This window comes from Coregonus clupeaformis, unplaced genomic scaffold (assembly GCF_020615455.1).
Source record: "Coregonus clupeaformis isolate EN_2021a unplaced genomic scaffold, ASM2061545v1 scaf0698, whole genome shotgun sequence".
NCBI lineage: Eukaryota > Metazoa > Chordata > Actinopteri > Salmoniformes > Salmonidae > Coregonus > Coregonus clupeaformis.
The window spans coordinates 37,734-53,880 of record NW_025534153.1 but is presented as its reverse complement, the minus strand read 5'-3'; the positions used below and the strand labels follow the sequence as shown (position 1 = coordinate 53,880).

General features: G+C 41.7%; 1 protein-coding gene across 1 annotated transcript in view; it reads left to right on the top strand.

The window, feature by feature from the left end:
- The window catches only part of LOC121552438 (sodium/potassium-transporting ATPase subunit beta-1-interacting protein 2-like), a 185,414-nt gene extending 178,932 nt beyond the window's left edge, over positions 1-6,482 (top strand). The window contains exons 6-7 of the mRNA XM_041865371.2: positions 2,007-2,088; positions 4,056-6,482. Coding sequence (XP_041721305.1) covers positions 2,007-2,088; positions 4,056-4,065 — 92 coding nt within the window. The 3' untranslated portion in view covers positions 4,066-6,482. The remainder of the gene's footprint in view (positions 1-2,006; positions 2,089-4,055) is intronic.
- Positions 6,483-16,147: the final 9,665 nt, after the last annotated feature.

Here is a 16,147-nt window from a genome sequence, read left to right as displayed (position 1 = left end):
AAGACATCAGTCAGGAAGTGAAAGCTTGGTCGCAAATGTGGCAAAATGGCTTAAGGACAACAAAGTCAAGGTATTGGAGTGGCCATCACTAAGCCCTACCTCTATCCTATAGAAAATGTGTGGGCAGAACTGAAAAAAAGAAAGGGGGAAAGGGGGCCTACAAACCTGACTCAGTTACACCAGCTTTGTCAGGAGGAATGGGCCAAAAATTCACCCAACTTATTGTGGGAAGCTTGTGGAAGGCTACCCGAAACGTTTGACCCAAGTTAAACAATTTAAAGGAAAATACCAAATACTAATTGAGTGTATGTAAACTTCTGACCCACTGGGAATGTGATGAAAGAAATAAAAGCTGAAATAAATCATTCTCTCTACTATTATTCTGACATTTCACATTCTTAAAATAAAGTGGTGATCCTAACTGACCTAAAACAGGGAATTTTTACTAGGATTAAATGTCAGGAATTGTGAAAAACTGAGTTTAAATGTATTTGGCTAGGGTGTATGTAAACTTCAACTGTATTAGCATTTACTCTGCAGAACAATAATGAACATATACGCTTAGGTGCTAAAGCTACAGTTACTGAACATTTTTTTTTACCCCAATTTTGATCTTGTCTCATCGCTGCAACTACCCAATCGGCTCTGGAGGCGAAGGTCGAGTCACGAGTCCTCTGAAACATGACCCGCCAAACCGCGTTTCTTAACACCCGCCTGCTTAACCCGGTCACCCTGCAGGTGACCGGTCTGCCACAAGGAGTCGCTAAAGCACGATGAGCCAAGTAAAGCCCCCCCGGCCAAAACCTCCCCTAACCGGGACGACGCTGGGCCAATTGTGCGCCGCCCTATGGGACTCCTGATCATGGCTGGTTGTGATACAGCCCGGGTCTGTAGTGACGCCTCTAGCACTGCGATGCAGTGCCTTACACCTTTTCTTGAGAGGATGTGGTGCGAACCTCGACCTTTATTGTATCCTTCATACAGTAGTACCAGTAGCTTGTGACTGTATGGTTCTATCTGCAAAAAGATGATTCTGAGATAATTGGCTTTAATTTTCCGAACCCTCATTGGTTTGAATGGTTTCAGCAATTTTTATCTTGTATTATTTTGAACTTAACAACATGAATTGGGGTATTTAGAGTACTATATACATAGAGAAAATTGAACAGAACAAGGCTATGTCAATAACTAAATTTGGACAAAAATGCAGATAGAAACTTATAGTCCCAAGCATTCGAGTTAGCCTTTTGTTGAAACTGCCTGATTGAGATGTGTCCAGTCTCCAGATCAGTTCTTAAATTGTACACTTTCTGTCTTATCTCTGCAGGTCCTCTGATAAGCCTGATCAGAGTACACGGGTTAATGCCTATAATGGGGGCCAACAAAGATTTTAAGCTTTTGGTGAACATCCCCTAAATGTACCATTATAATGATGATAATACCCAACCTTCCATTGCCTCCTATTCATGGCGGTAGGGAGGGAAGGGGACACTCATCAGCTAATTCTCCATTTTATCTCAGTGTTTTGTTTGTCTTGGAGACAGACTCGGATGCATAAAGACATCAGATCGTTATCAGAGGCTTTAGTACCTCCGTCTTTTTGTGTTAGGCCCAGATACCCAGACCTGCTGGGCTTGAAACTGCTGGCAGGCCTCTGTGGAGGGCTGGGCCCTAATCCTGTCCAGTTTGTATTCTGTGTGATCTGCTAATCCAACAGGCCATGCTCCCTGAGCATTGCTCCACCGCGGATATCGCCAATACCCAGCCCTTAGATGGTCCAGACACTGATTATCCACTGCCTGGGATTATCACAAAGACACAAGCAGGCACACGCTTATTTAGAGAGACAGAAGCACACACACACACACACACACAGAAGCACACAGACACAGAAGCACACACACACACACAGAAGCACACAGACACAGAAGCACACACACACACAAGCCTTTGTTTGATCTAACAGTAACCAGATGTCCTCATTTTCTTCTTCTATTTCTCTCCAGTTGATTTTATAGGAGGGTTTGACTCCTACGGTTATCAAGGGCCTCAGAAGACATCCCATTTGCAACTACAACCCATGTACATGTAAGTGCACTGTAGCTACATCTCTTCACACCTCCCATTACAGTACTTCTGAAATGTTTCCTCCTGACTATGGCTTAGCCTTGTCTTTTCTGGTTACCAAGATCACTATGTTTTCACACTTGAGTCTATAAATTGGACAAATAGGACTAGCATATGTGAGGACATTATAATGTAAGGCAGAGAGAAGTCTCATCGATAAATAACTCTAGTGTCAATACAGCTAAAGAAATTGCTTGGGTCAACACTGAGGGAGGGGCTGTTTGTATCTGGACTCCTGAAAGGTTAGGATTTGCTTGAAACGAAATGAGGAGAACACAGGAAGAGATGTTCAGTCTTAAAAGGATTTCCCTCATTGACATTGAATGGATCAGAGATATTATTTTATAATCCAGTGCAGGCCAGTCAACATATCATACACTGGGAATAGACAGTAATCCACTCCTACTGTGTAAAGAGTTATCCTCGAAAGCTAATCTCATAGGTATGTTGAACTGTAGATGCATACTGGGAAGGAATATCATTTTCACAATGACAGTGACCAAAGTGAGGATGATGCTGTTCATAATGCAACAAACTATTAACTGCACTGGTTAGATATAAAGGTATTACACTAATATCTGACAGGATAAAACATCCACCAGTTATACAATGTAGCATCAGCTGCTCATATGGGAACTACTGTGTCTTTAAATGTCACGTTTTTATCACATTTCGCTGGGGGTCACATGAAGCGATTGTTTTGGATATGTATGGCAGGGGTCCAAGCTGTGCTCATGGCCTGGTGTGCCAGATGAGCCCCACAGTGGCAGGAACAGAACAGCCTGGGTATCCCCTGCCTGCCTGCCTGCCTGCCAGTGTCTCTCTGTGGAGCACAGGCCTCAGCTGACTGGCCCAGCTAACCCTGTGACTCTAACACTAGGAGGGGGGAGAAATTCTGTGAAGCCATGCCAGGATTTGGAGCAGGGTGCTGACATGTCTGCTGGTGGAGAGAAGAGGTGGTGGGAAGAGAGAAGGGGGACGGGAGGCGGGGGTAACAGCCGTTTGCCCAGCCTGATGCCTGTGTTAGGTTATTTAGGGTGACTACAATTAAGTGCGTCTCCTAAATCTTAACCTGCTGTCTGTCACTCTCAGCAATGTATGAAAAAACAACAGGGAGGGGACAATGAAGTGCACATAGGGGTGTGTGGACATTCTCCATTGTGTCTAATGTGAATGGAATAGGATGGGTTGTATCTGGTCCATTGTGAGATCAGTATTGTACCGTCTGTTTTTAGCTGCTGGTTATATATGGTCAGCTGAGTTCAGGTGGGAGTCCTCTGTCATTTAAGGGAGTAGGCTTTAGACTTGGACTCAAGGTTACTTACGCCTCAATCCTTCACCAACATAACTTCTCAATTGTGTCGTAAAAATCTGCCTATCCCTCTCTATAATTGTTGGGCATATAGTTGTCTAATTCTAGGGCATATCACCTTGCTGTAATCACATCATACAACAACTATAATTACATAAGAATAATTCCCTGCATTGCTCAGGGAAAGCCTATTACTGTCAGTAGGTCAGCATATAATACATATGGGAAATTATGGATTTAAGGGACTTGATATTTGTAACACAGGAGACTGAAACAAACAAAAATGCCATTAAGAGCCATTCTGTGGTTTTATGGCGCCCAATAGGGAAGACAATAGAGATTATAAATCATGGACACCAAGACAATGGTGTGGTAGATGTGCTACATACCATCTTCAATGGTCAATCAGTCTTTCCAGCTGATACCCATTAACAATAGTTCTTATTGGATGTTACAACTGTGAATTACCAAGGTCTTTAGAGAATAGTGGTAGGTGTAATCATTCTCGCTTTGTTTTCATGCTGAGTTTGTTTTAGCATGAACATAGCTTCTATTTGAATATATCTCTGGTATTGTGCTTTATTGACACTAATTCCTTTGCTCTTTCTCTTCACAGGGCAAAGTAACAAAGGACAGCTGCCTTATGTACCAATCAAATAGAGAGCTACCGTTTTAACTTTTTGTTTCATTTCGTAAATGTCTTAAAATAATACAGTGTCTTACAAACTGTGTGGAGGAAGTGAGATTCTACACTTTAACCTCAAAGACTCATAAAAACACTGGATTTCATTGTGTCTCTCTGCTCAGCCTCTGCTCAGTGGAGTCACAGTCTTGTTCTGGATGAGGGGCCAGGCAGGTGCAAGAGCACCCTCCTGTGGCTGTGTTGACCTTACAGGATGCATATCTCTCCTCCATGCTTGTTCTTGCTCTCTTTCTGACAGCTGAATGACTGAAATATTAAGGGAACAAATTGCATTGATTCCTCTGGACAGTGTTCAAATGGATCAAGATTCCGGACAAAGGGAAACTGTTGGACTTGTGCCAAGTTCTGAGAGCACTAGCTAAGTGATGCCGCAGAGTTTCAATGTGTTCTGACTAACTTGATTAGAAATACTCTTCGAATGTTCAATAACTGATCAATATGGCTTTAGTCATCAGAAGTAGTCCTATAGCCCCTTCTAAAGAGCTGATTAGAATGAATGTACATGTGAACCATGATGTGTTTACAATACACTTTGGCCGTTGGAATTCCATCTTGAGTTGGGCAATTGCATGGGACAACACTTTGATGAAATGGGAAAAGCAACCAGTTGCTTTTTCTTACAATGGATGTATTTGTCTTGAAAGTGCCAAGAACAATAGTTAAAGATGAGTTAGACAAAATATTGGATGCTATCTAGAGATACATATTTTTGGAGCTAGTCTCGGGGACATCAGTTCAAATATTCATTGGGGGATAACACCATATTTGTTTGCATGAGGTGTCAAAATCTGTTGCATATTTAATCTCTGAAAGCACTGGACATTATCCCAGACTAGGTAGAGGTAACAGTTGGCCTTTCTGCAGCTGTCTTTGCGCTGTAAAGTTATGTGAATTTTGTGCTTTTCTAAGACAGCGTGGAGTCTTTAGTCTAAAGATAAAGAGAAACTAAATGTAACTTCTTTCAATTCTAGGCATTTTTTAACATGTGACAGTGTTTACTCTTTTATAGTTCAATAATATTTTATTATGTTGTGTATAAGTGGGCCTTTCTTTTACTCCTAACTGTACAAAGTGTCAAGGGAAACCTTGGGAACAATATCTTGCTGATAGTCTGGTGTGAGGACTAGAAGGAGGTGTGTGGTAGAGTTTGTGCTGTGGCTGAAACTTTGTGCTTTTGTCTATTGGACAGTGCGGGAACCCCCGAACCAACCAGGACCGCCTCAGTTCTGTCATCATCGTCGTAGCATCCTCATACTGTAACTCTTCTACTGAAGGGAGCCTGCTCCCTGTGAGCATATTTTTTTTGTATATCATGCTCCGTAGACCTTAACTCCATATCATGGGACCTCTCTATGGTTTCTATTTCAATGGTGTGAATCTGTTGGCTCTTTTGTAAATGAATTAGGTAATACTTACAGGCCTTCCAAGTCCTAGAATATTCAAATGGTACCTCGAGATGCATAAATGCCTAAAATGCTCTTCTAAACTCAGGCAAGTTTTTCTTGCACCATTACTATACACTTACTACTCGTGTTTAAACATCACCATTGTAACAGCATATAGAACATCTGAAGACATAAAGATTCCTAAGCATTATCCTCTTCATAACATTTGTATCTGGGACAGTATATTGGTATTCAACTGTGTAAAAGCAATATGATCTCTACTATGTTTCCTTGCATTGTAAGTCCCAGATGACACCTCTTGAAGAGTCAGTTGTGTTTTATCAGTGAGTTGTTCTAATGTGAGTGGATAGCAGAGGAGGCTGGTGGGAGGAACTATAGGAGGACGGGCTCATTGTAATTGCTGGAATGGAATGAATGGAACGGTATCAAACATATGAAAATCATCAGGTCCGTTCATTCCATTCCAACCATTACAATGAGCCTGTCCTCCTATAGCTCCTTCCACCAGCCTCCTCTGGTGGATAGTGGATGTAGATACTGGTCACTATCACCCTGTGCCAGATAATCCAGTCTGAAGTGTTGAAGACCAACATAGTTACTTACTGCTGCAATCTTCCATGACCACTTCATTCACAGAGAGGATTCAAAGTTGTAAATATAGCATAACATTTTCGACAATATGTTGTATAAGATCTGAATAATTTGATTGTATCTGGCAGTACAGTATTCTAAGTTCCTATACATTCAAATGGAGCTGTGTATAATACTGTTGCAGGTACTCAATTGCTCATCGTAGTACTTTCCTGAATACTCCATCGGTTGTTTTGCTTGGGTTCAGTGCTGACTTCTACTTCTCAATAGATGTAGACATTTTCTATTTATGTTACTTTTCAAAATGCCTGTAAATATAATAAAATCAAACTGTGGAAAAGGCCGATCATTTTTCTCATTTGTTTTCCGAGTACTCTCACTTCCTGCAACGTCTGATGTAATCACTGACATCCTACTTTCTAGTCTCTCATCTGAACAGCAATATGTAATGATACAATAATAGTTAGCTATGCCTAGCAACAGCCTGTACCGCCTGAAGGTATCATTCATTACAATTTCCTACGGTATGTGAGGCAAACTTTTGCCAGCCTCAGCCCATCCGTCCTCAACACTGCAGAATTGTTTTGATTTATTTAACCTTTATTTATCCAGGTTAGTCTCATTGAGATAAAATCGCTTTTTCAAGAGAGACCTGGACCAACCAAGACAGCAGCAGGAGGAACAATGTTTGAGACAAATATCAGACATGCTGTAACAACTTACAGACATAGTCACACCATTAAAAAAATGTTTTGTCGTAGACACAGAAACATACAAGCGTCATAGATTTAAAAAAACTCTATCATATGTACCACCGCATCAAGTCCTAAGGACAATCACATTCCTCAGTAACATGTGAGTCAACCAAACTTTTGAACTCCTCCAAGGAAACATGATCCTGGAGTTTCAAGCTGGTCTGGAGAGAATTCCAAGACCACGGAGCTGAGTAGCACTTTTTGCCATGATCCGTTCTGATTTTAGGAACCGTTAAAAGTAAATAGTAGTGAGACCATAACTGGTATTTATTTTCTGACCTTATCAAAGAAGAACAGAGATAAAGTGGCAGTTTTCCCAAAATGGTCAAGGTATACCACCAATGTTTAAGCCTATGTAGAGTCAACGAAGACCAGCCAACAACACTATAGAGATCACAGTAGTGTGAAGACCAGCCAACAGCACTATAAAAATCACAGTGGTGTGAAGACCAGCCAACAGCACTATAGAGATCACAGTGGCGTGTCAGACGCTTTTGGTTGGTAATAAACCTAAGAGCTGCATGATACGCAGAATCAAGTGCCTTCAGGGTAGTGCTTGAGGTCTGCATTTAAATTACATCACTGTAGTCCAAGACAGACAGGAAGGCACACCGTGCCAGCTCTTTTCTGGCCTCCAAAGAAAAACAAGCCTTATGCCGGTAATTAAAACCTCTTCTCAACTTGATCTTCTTTACCAGGTTCTCAACATGATTAGTGAAGCTCAGCTTCTCATCCACCCAAACTTGCTCTATGGAATTTCCTTCCAAGGTAGTGATGACATGGTTTTCAGAGTGTTTCGTTTTGGAAAATACAATGTATTTTGTTTTGGAGGAATTTAAACAAGCTTCAAATCGTACAGATTCTGTTGAATGATGTTAAAAGCTGTTCGAGCATTTTCAAAAGCCAAAGTCAAACTGCTGCCACTTGAATAGAGAACAAGTGTCATCTGCATAAAAATGTATACACAGTATGCTGTCTCAATATGTCTCCCAATGTTGTTGATCTAGATAATAAACAACACGGGACCTAAAATGGATCATTGAGGCACACCTGAGTGCAGCTCTATGATGTCAGACTTCCAACCATGATGTCAGACTTACAACCACCTGCCTTAACACACTGGGTTCTATTTGACAGGTAGTTCACAAACCACTCTAAAGCATGACTAGTAATCCCAGTACACTTCAGTCTCTGCACCAATACAGTATGGTCCACAGTGTCAAATGCCTTTGACAAATCTATGAACACAGATACACAATGCAACTTCTTATCCAGAGCACAGTGAATGTAATCCAAAACCTTAAATGTTGCTGCAACAGTGCTGTGGCTTGACCTGAAACCTGAACCTTCATACCACTCAAAATATTGTTTTCCTGGAGGTAGGCCTTAGGCTGCTTATTGACTAGGGGTTGCAATACTTTTGCCAAAACACACTATTTAGAAATGGGCTGATAGTTATTCAGTAGAGATGGATCACCTCCTTTCAAAAGAGGGATTTCATTACATTTTAGGGTGAGGTTAAAAATGCATATTAAAGGGGGAGCAATTATGTCTGCAGCTAATTGTAATATGGGGGGTCTAGACCATCAGGGCTTTCAGGGCTCTACGCACATCTGAGACAGAGAAGGGTGAGAAGGAGAACCTGGAGAAGGAGTGGACGGGGGTATCAGGTAATTTCACAGGGGGCTCATTTTGACCTTTAACCCTATCAAATAATCCACCTGCTCCAAGAAAATGCTGATTAATCTAAACCTTTCACTTTGGCAGCCAAAATGTGGATTATTATTATTATTCCGAATATCAGCAGTAGATTTGAGGTAGTGGTCTGCCTTCAGCTTTCAGGTCATAGGCACACCCTGATTCCAAATGCGTTTAAAAGCCATCCAATCATCAGCCAAATCATACCTTCTTGCTTTAGCCCACACAGCATTCCGTTTCCTTATGATTTCAGTTAGTTCATCTGAGAACTTGTCTCTGCCCTTAATTCTGTATTGGTTGAAAGGGGCATGCTTGTTACATACATCCTAGAATGCTTTGTGGAGGTAAGAAAAGGCTAATTCAACATCAGGGATGAATTCAACTCTATTCCAGGCTATGTTAAAAACATCATGTAAAAACTGCTGAATGTCAAACTGCTTCCAGTTTCTTTTCATGCTGAATTTTACCATCCTTTATACAGGCAACCGCACAGTGATCACTTATATCATTTGCAAAAACAATGTTGGTTAAAATAAGATCAATCAAAGAGGATTTCAGAGGACACTTTGCATTCAACCTTGTTACACTGTTGACAATCTGAGTAAGATTATAGGTGTTACATAGATTCTTGAGTTGTTTAGAGTTGGATGTCAACCAGTCTAGGTTCAGGTCACCCATAAACACAAATTCCAATTTGACGTGATAATAATTCAAAAATACAATCCAGAGAGCCAATAGCAGATCGGGGTCTATAACAACAGGAGACAACCAGATTCAAGGATGCGCAGAAGTCAGAATGGTCGCCGAGATCTTTTATGTATATAGCAACACCACCAAACTTACGGTAGATTTGCGATCTGTCCGAAAAACATTGCAACTATCAATGCCAATGTCTTTGTCAATGGTAGATTTTTTGAGCCAGGTTTCAGAAAGCATAAATACATCTGGGTCTGCGGTATTTATACAAAATACTTCTTACATTTATGCAGTGACGATTTTAGTATGGAAATCTTGGTAGGGCAAACTCAACTTTATTTTATTTTATGCATGCCAGCAAAACCACTACGCAACACTAAAAAATACATAAATTGTACTATAACGGTGACAAACGGTGACAACAAATGGTTAGGGCCTACATAAAGCTGTCCCAACAGCAGAGCTTTCTTTTCAGCACCATGGAGTGAATTCTTACCACCGCTACACCTGGCTATCAGCAGAGCCTTGTCTGGCAGCGAAACAGTTATTTCAGCCTCATTTACTGCCTTTTAAAAAAACATAGCTGATATGGCTGACTTGCTTAAACAAATGTGTTTTCTACTGACAATTGAGATGTACAAACTATGGCATAAGGGAACAATGAGGGGATAAGAGGCAATCCGTAATTTCGATTAAGACAATGAGTGAGCTAAGACGGACGTAGTCAATATAACTATTTGTTCAGCACTTTTGAAATGTACAACGACAGAATTCAGAAAATGGGCAGTACTTACAGGATTCTCCCTGTACACCAAGTCAGAACCGTAGGATAAATAAAGGGGCATATAAGCAGACAATGAAAGCTCTTACAATATTAAATCATGAAATTTCTCTAAAACGGGCTACAGGCTAAATGTGCACCACCAAGTCAGAACAGTAGGCTAAGTTACTTTCCTAGCTACAGTATACATATCTCCCTGGCATATTACATCATTTTTGCAGCAGCATACAATACATTTTTGTGCTGTGCTCACTTGAGGTCCTTCTTGTGGGCAAATTCTGTCATCAAACTTTGTCATCAAAGTCTGGTATTCTCTGGATTTATGGTGCTTTCAAGACAACTGGGAACTAAGGAAAAAAACAAGATCAAATCATGACGTCAGTGATCTTCAGGTCGGAGCTCTAGAAAGAGGCCCAGAGTTCCCGACTTGGAATTCTGAGTTGGATGACCATTCAAAACTTATTTTCCCAGTCGGAGCTAGTTTTTTCCAGAGTTCCCAGTTGTCTTGAACTTACTGAAGTCTAAGATTTCCCAGTTCCAAGTTTCCAGTTGTTTTGAACGCGGCAGAAGTCATGCTGGATTGACAGCATGGTCAATGTATTCAACCTTTTCTGGCCAATGGTGTTGGATGTGAATGTTTATCCTTTTAAGCTTGGAAAAGAGACCCTTAAACCCAGATTTGGACCACACCCCTTCTCCACTGAATAGCAGGCTAGTGATTGCTTTGCAATGCTTGCAGTTAGCCACTGATTCCTTCCAAACCACTAATTATTGAATTTGCAATTTCCAACTTGTTGTGGAATGTTTATGTCCAATGGCCGATGAGCACCGATACGTTTTGTCTATAATTTCTCTTCATATGACAAGGATTGAAAAGGATTTGCCAGTAGATTGTCGACTTGATTCATAATGATGACTGCTTGTCTAGATTGCTAGCTAAGATTTTGAAAGTATGATGTTGACATGATCAGTCCAATCAAAGCTACGGTAGATATAACGTGAATTGACGTCATTTTATCTGTGGCCAATTACCTTGAGCCTTCTTGGATGGGCACTTCTAATGTAAATCTATGGCAGCACCCAAGGGGCTTGAACTTTCTAGCTCTCGCTGTTGATTTTGCGGTAATTTTGTAGTGTCCCCATGAGTGACAGAACATTACCGACCCCTAAGCTCTGTATTTTGTGCTGGCTGCCCCACCACCACAGAAAGCACTGAGCTAGGCTGAAACACCTGCATTTTGGAGCTGCCTTACTCTAGAAAGCAAAACAGAGACCATGTTTGTATGTGGCTTTATTAACTCAATGATTTTGTTTTTACATTGTTTGCAAACTGATATGTGACATGAATTAATGCCAAAATAACATGCAAAACAGGCACAAAAAATATATATATATACAGTACCAGTCAAAGGTTTGGACACACTTACTCATTCCAGGGTTTTTCTTTATTTTTACTATTTTATACAATGTAGAATAATAGTGAAGAAGTCAAAACTATGAAATAACACAGATGGAATCATGTAGTAATCAAAGAAGTGTTAAACAGATCAAAATATATTTTATATTTGAGATTCTTCAAATAGCCACCCTTTGCCTTGATGACAGCTTTGCACACTCTTGGCATTCTCTCAACCAGCTTCACCTGTAATGCTTTTCCAACAGTCTTGAAGGAGTTCCCACATATGCTGAGCACTTGTTGGCTGCTTTTCCTTCACTCTGCCGTCTGACTCATCCCAAACCATCTCAATTGGGTTGAGGTCAGGGGATTGTGGAGGCCAGGTCATCTGATGCAGCACTCCATCACTCTCCTTCTTGGTAAAATAGCCCTTACACAGCCTGGAGGTGTGTTGGGTCATTGTCATGTTGAAAAACAAACGACAGTCCCACTAAGCCCAAACCAGATGGGATGGCGTATCGCTGCAGAATGCTGTGGTAGACATGCTGGTTAAGTTAAATAAATCACAGACAGTGTCACCAGCAAAACACCCCCACACCATAACACAAAATCATTGAGTTAATAAAGCTACATACAAACATGGTCTCTTAGCTATCTCCAATTTGTATTCCAGACCAAAGGACAAATCTCCACCAGTCTAATGTTCATTGCTCGTGTTTCTTGGCCAAAGCAAGTCTCTTCTTCTTATTGCTGTCCTTTAGCAGTGTTTCTTTTGCAGCAATTTGACCATGAAGGCCTGATTCACACAGTCTCCTCTGAACAGTTGATGTTGAGATGTGTCTGTTATTTGAACTCTGTGAAGCATTTATTTGGGCTGCAATTTCTGAGGCTGGTAACTCCAATGAACTTATCCTCTGCAGCAGAGGTAACTCTGGGTCTTCCATTCCTGTGGCGGTCCTCATGAGAGCCAGTTTCATCAGAGCGCTTGATGGTTTTTGCGACTGCACTTGAAGAAACGTTCAAAGTTCTTGAAATGTCCCGTATTGACTGACCTTCATGTCTTAAAGTAATGATGGACTGTCGTTTCTCTTTGCTTATTTGAGCTGTTCTTGCCATAATATGGACTTGGTCTTTTACCAAATAGGGCTATCTTCTGTATACCCCCCAACCTTGTCACAACACAACTGATTGGCTCAAACGCATTAAGAAGGAAAGAAATTCCACAAATTAACTTTTAAGAAGGCACACCTGTTAATTGAAATGGATTCCAGGTGACTACCTCATGAAGCTGGTTGAGAGAATGCCAAGAGTGTGCAAAGCTGTCATCAAGGCAAAGGTTGGCTATTTGAAAAATCTCAAATATAAAATATATTTTGATTTGTTTAACACTTTTTTGGTTACTACACGATTCCATATGTGTTATTTCATAGTTTTGATGTCTTCACTATTATTCTACAATGTAAAAAATAGTAAAAATAAAGAATAACCCTTGACTGAGTAGGTGTGTCCAAACTTTTGACTGGTAGTGTATATACACTGCTCAAAAAAATAAAGGGAACACTTAAACAACACAATGTAACTCCAAGTCAATCACACTTCTGTGAAATCAAACTGTCCACTTAGGAAGCAACACTGATTGACAATAAATGTCACATGCTGTTGTGCAAATGGAATAGACAACAGGTGGAAATGATAGGCAATTAGCAAGACACCCCCAATAAAGGACTGGTTTTGCAGGTGGTGACCACAGACCACTTCTCAGTTCCTATGCTTACTGGCTGATGTTTTGGTCACTTTTGAATGCTGGCGGTGCTTTCACTCTAGTGGTAGCATGAGACGGAGTCTACAACCCACACAAGTGGCTCAGGTAGTGCAGCTCATCCAGGATGGCACATCAATGCGAGCTGTAGCAAGAAGGTTTGCTGTGTCTGTCAGCGTAGTGTCCAGAGCATGGAGGCGCTACCAGGAGACAGGCCAGTACATCAGGAGACGTGGAGGAGGCCGTAGGAGGGCAACAACCCAGCAGCAGGACTGCTACCTCCGCCTTTGTGCAGGTTCACACTGAGCACATGTGACAGACGTGACAGAGTCTGGAGACGCCGTGGAGAACGTTCTGCTGCCTGCAACATCCTCCAGCATGACCGGTTTGGCGGTGGGTCAGTCATGGTGTGGGGTGGCATTTCTTTGGGGGGCCGCACAGCCCTCCATGTGCTCGACAGAGGTAGCCTGACTGCCATTAGGTACCGAGATGAGATCCTCAGACCCCTTGTGAGACCATATGCTGGTGCGGTTGGCCCCCTCCTAATGCAAGACAATGCTAGACCTCATGTGGCTGGAGTGTGTCAGCAGTTCCTGCAAGAGGAAGGCATTGATGCTATGGACTGGCCCGCCCGTTCCCCGGACTGGCCCGCCCGTTCCCCAGACCTGAATCTAATTGAGCACATCTGGGACATCATGTCTCGCTCCATCCACCAACGCCACGTTGCACCACAGACTGTCCAGGAGTTGGCGGATGCTTTAGTCCAGGTCTGGGAGGAGATCCCTCAGGAGACCATCCGCCACCTCATCAGGAGCATGCCCAGGCGTTGTAGGGAGGTCATACAGGCACGTGGAGGCCACACACACTACTGAGCCTCATTTTGACTTGTTTTAAGGACATTACATCAAAGTTGGATCAGCCTGTAGTGTGGTTTTCCACTTTAATTTTGAGGGTGACTCCAAATCCAGACCTCCATGCGTTGATAAATTTGATTTCCATTGATAATTTTTGTGTGATTCTGTGGCGTGTGATTTGGACCGAGTCAGGCGCAGGAGGGTAAATCACAGAATAAAGGTTTATTCTGTATATATGTCAATACAAAGTACAAGGAGCTCCACCGAGCTCATATAACCTCCACAATAAACAATCACACACAAAGACAAGGGGGCAGAGGGAACACTTATACAGGTACTGATGAGGGGAATTGAAACCAGCTGTGTGTAATAAACAAGACAAAACAAATGGAATGATGAGATGAGGAGCGGCAGTGGCTAGAAGGCTGGTGACGACGAACGCCGAAGCCTGCCCGAACAAGGAGAGGAGGCAGCTTCGGAGGAAGTCGTGACAATTTTGCTAAACGCTCAACTCTAGCGTAGATTGTTTAAAAGACCCATTTACTTGCCCTGTACCAAGTATAATGCTCTGGCAGGAGGCTATTGATTACATCCCTCGCAGCAAGCACATGCGGACACCTGTGGATGTAAAGATTTTAATCTCCTATACACATTTCTGCAGGTTTACCTTTCACTTGCCTGGTTTTTCTATGAAACATCACTCTATGAAAGAAAACAAGGCACATTGTTACCTGAGACCTCTACAGCTTTCTATAGTAAACAAAGCTTGTCATCTGGAAGGACATGACATACTCTGCCTCCTCACTGGAAATTGGATCTTTAACCAATGAGGCAATTGGAAACAGAATAATTTCTTCCAATGAGGCTATTGGAAACAGAATAATTTCTTATATAATAGAGGAGATGAGCTGTGCTCAGGGGGAAGAAATCAATGCTTGACACTTGCGTTTTTTTATCAGATCTTTTCGTGTGTGTCTCTAAATATACACCAATTATGGAGAGGGGCTGTCTGTTCTTGGAAACCACAGAGGTAATGTTCACAGAGCAATGGCCCCAACGCACACAGAGCTGACTGGAAGTTTACTGAAAGCTCAATCTCCCTCTAAATTAAATGTCAAGGACTTACCAATATTCACAGCTATCTGTTCAAGAGAATATGCAGAGTATTCTGTTTTAAAAGCTCCAGCAGAGTAAAACTGCAGCCTGGCTCCAAGCTGACCAAAGAGGTGCCGTCATGTGACAGATCGTTGTAAGAGAGTCCTGGGAGACCCGTCGGTGTTAGACAATGATGAACAGGAATTAAAGCATATAGGCTCCTATGCAAAATAGTGCTGAGAACATCAGAGACATCTTAGAGCTCCGTATCTGATGACATTTACATTTTAGTCATTTAGCAGACACTCTTATAAGAGCGATTTACAGGAGCAATTAGGGTTAAGTGCCTTGCTCAAGGGCACATCGACAGATTTCTTACCTAGTCAGTGGGATTCAAACCAGCGACCATTCGGCATTCCTAGCCATTAGTGTCTGTCTCCTCTTCACCTCCATCAAACATTATGTCTGGGCCTCCTGCCACATGTAGTTGAGACGTATATATGATGTTGGGAAGCCTCAGACCGGGTAATGACTGATGAGCCATATCACTGTACTACCTTCAATGCCACTTTTTCATATATCAGCTGCCACTCTCAATGTCAGTTTAAAGGGAAATCCACTCAAAAACTATCTTTTGGCATTTTTTGTTGATACAGTCCCAAAATGTTTTGCATTTCAGCAGTCAAGTTTTCAAGATATTGTTATTTTAAGAAGCAATGTGTTCCCGGCCACATCATCATGATGATGCAGAATGCTGGATGACTGAGGAGTTCAGAGTCTATGTCAGCATCTCTGTCGTATTTTAAAAGTAAAATAACAACATGCTTATAAACAGTTTAATACACAATACACCATTTAAATTGTACATATTCCTGATACTACCTATCAAGAGGTTATCTTTATGAACCCTGTTTTGATATCATTATGGTATTAGTCATTTCCTCACCAGCCAAACATACCCACATGTAGTTGGC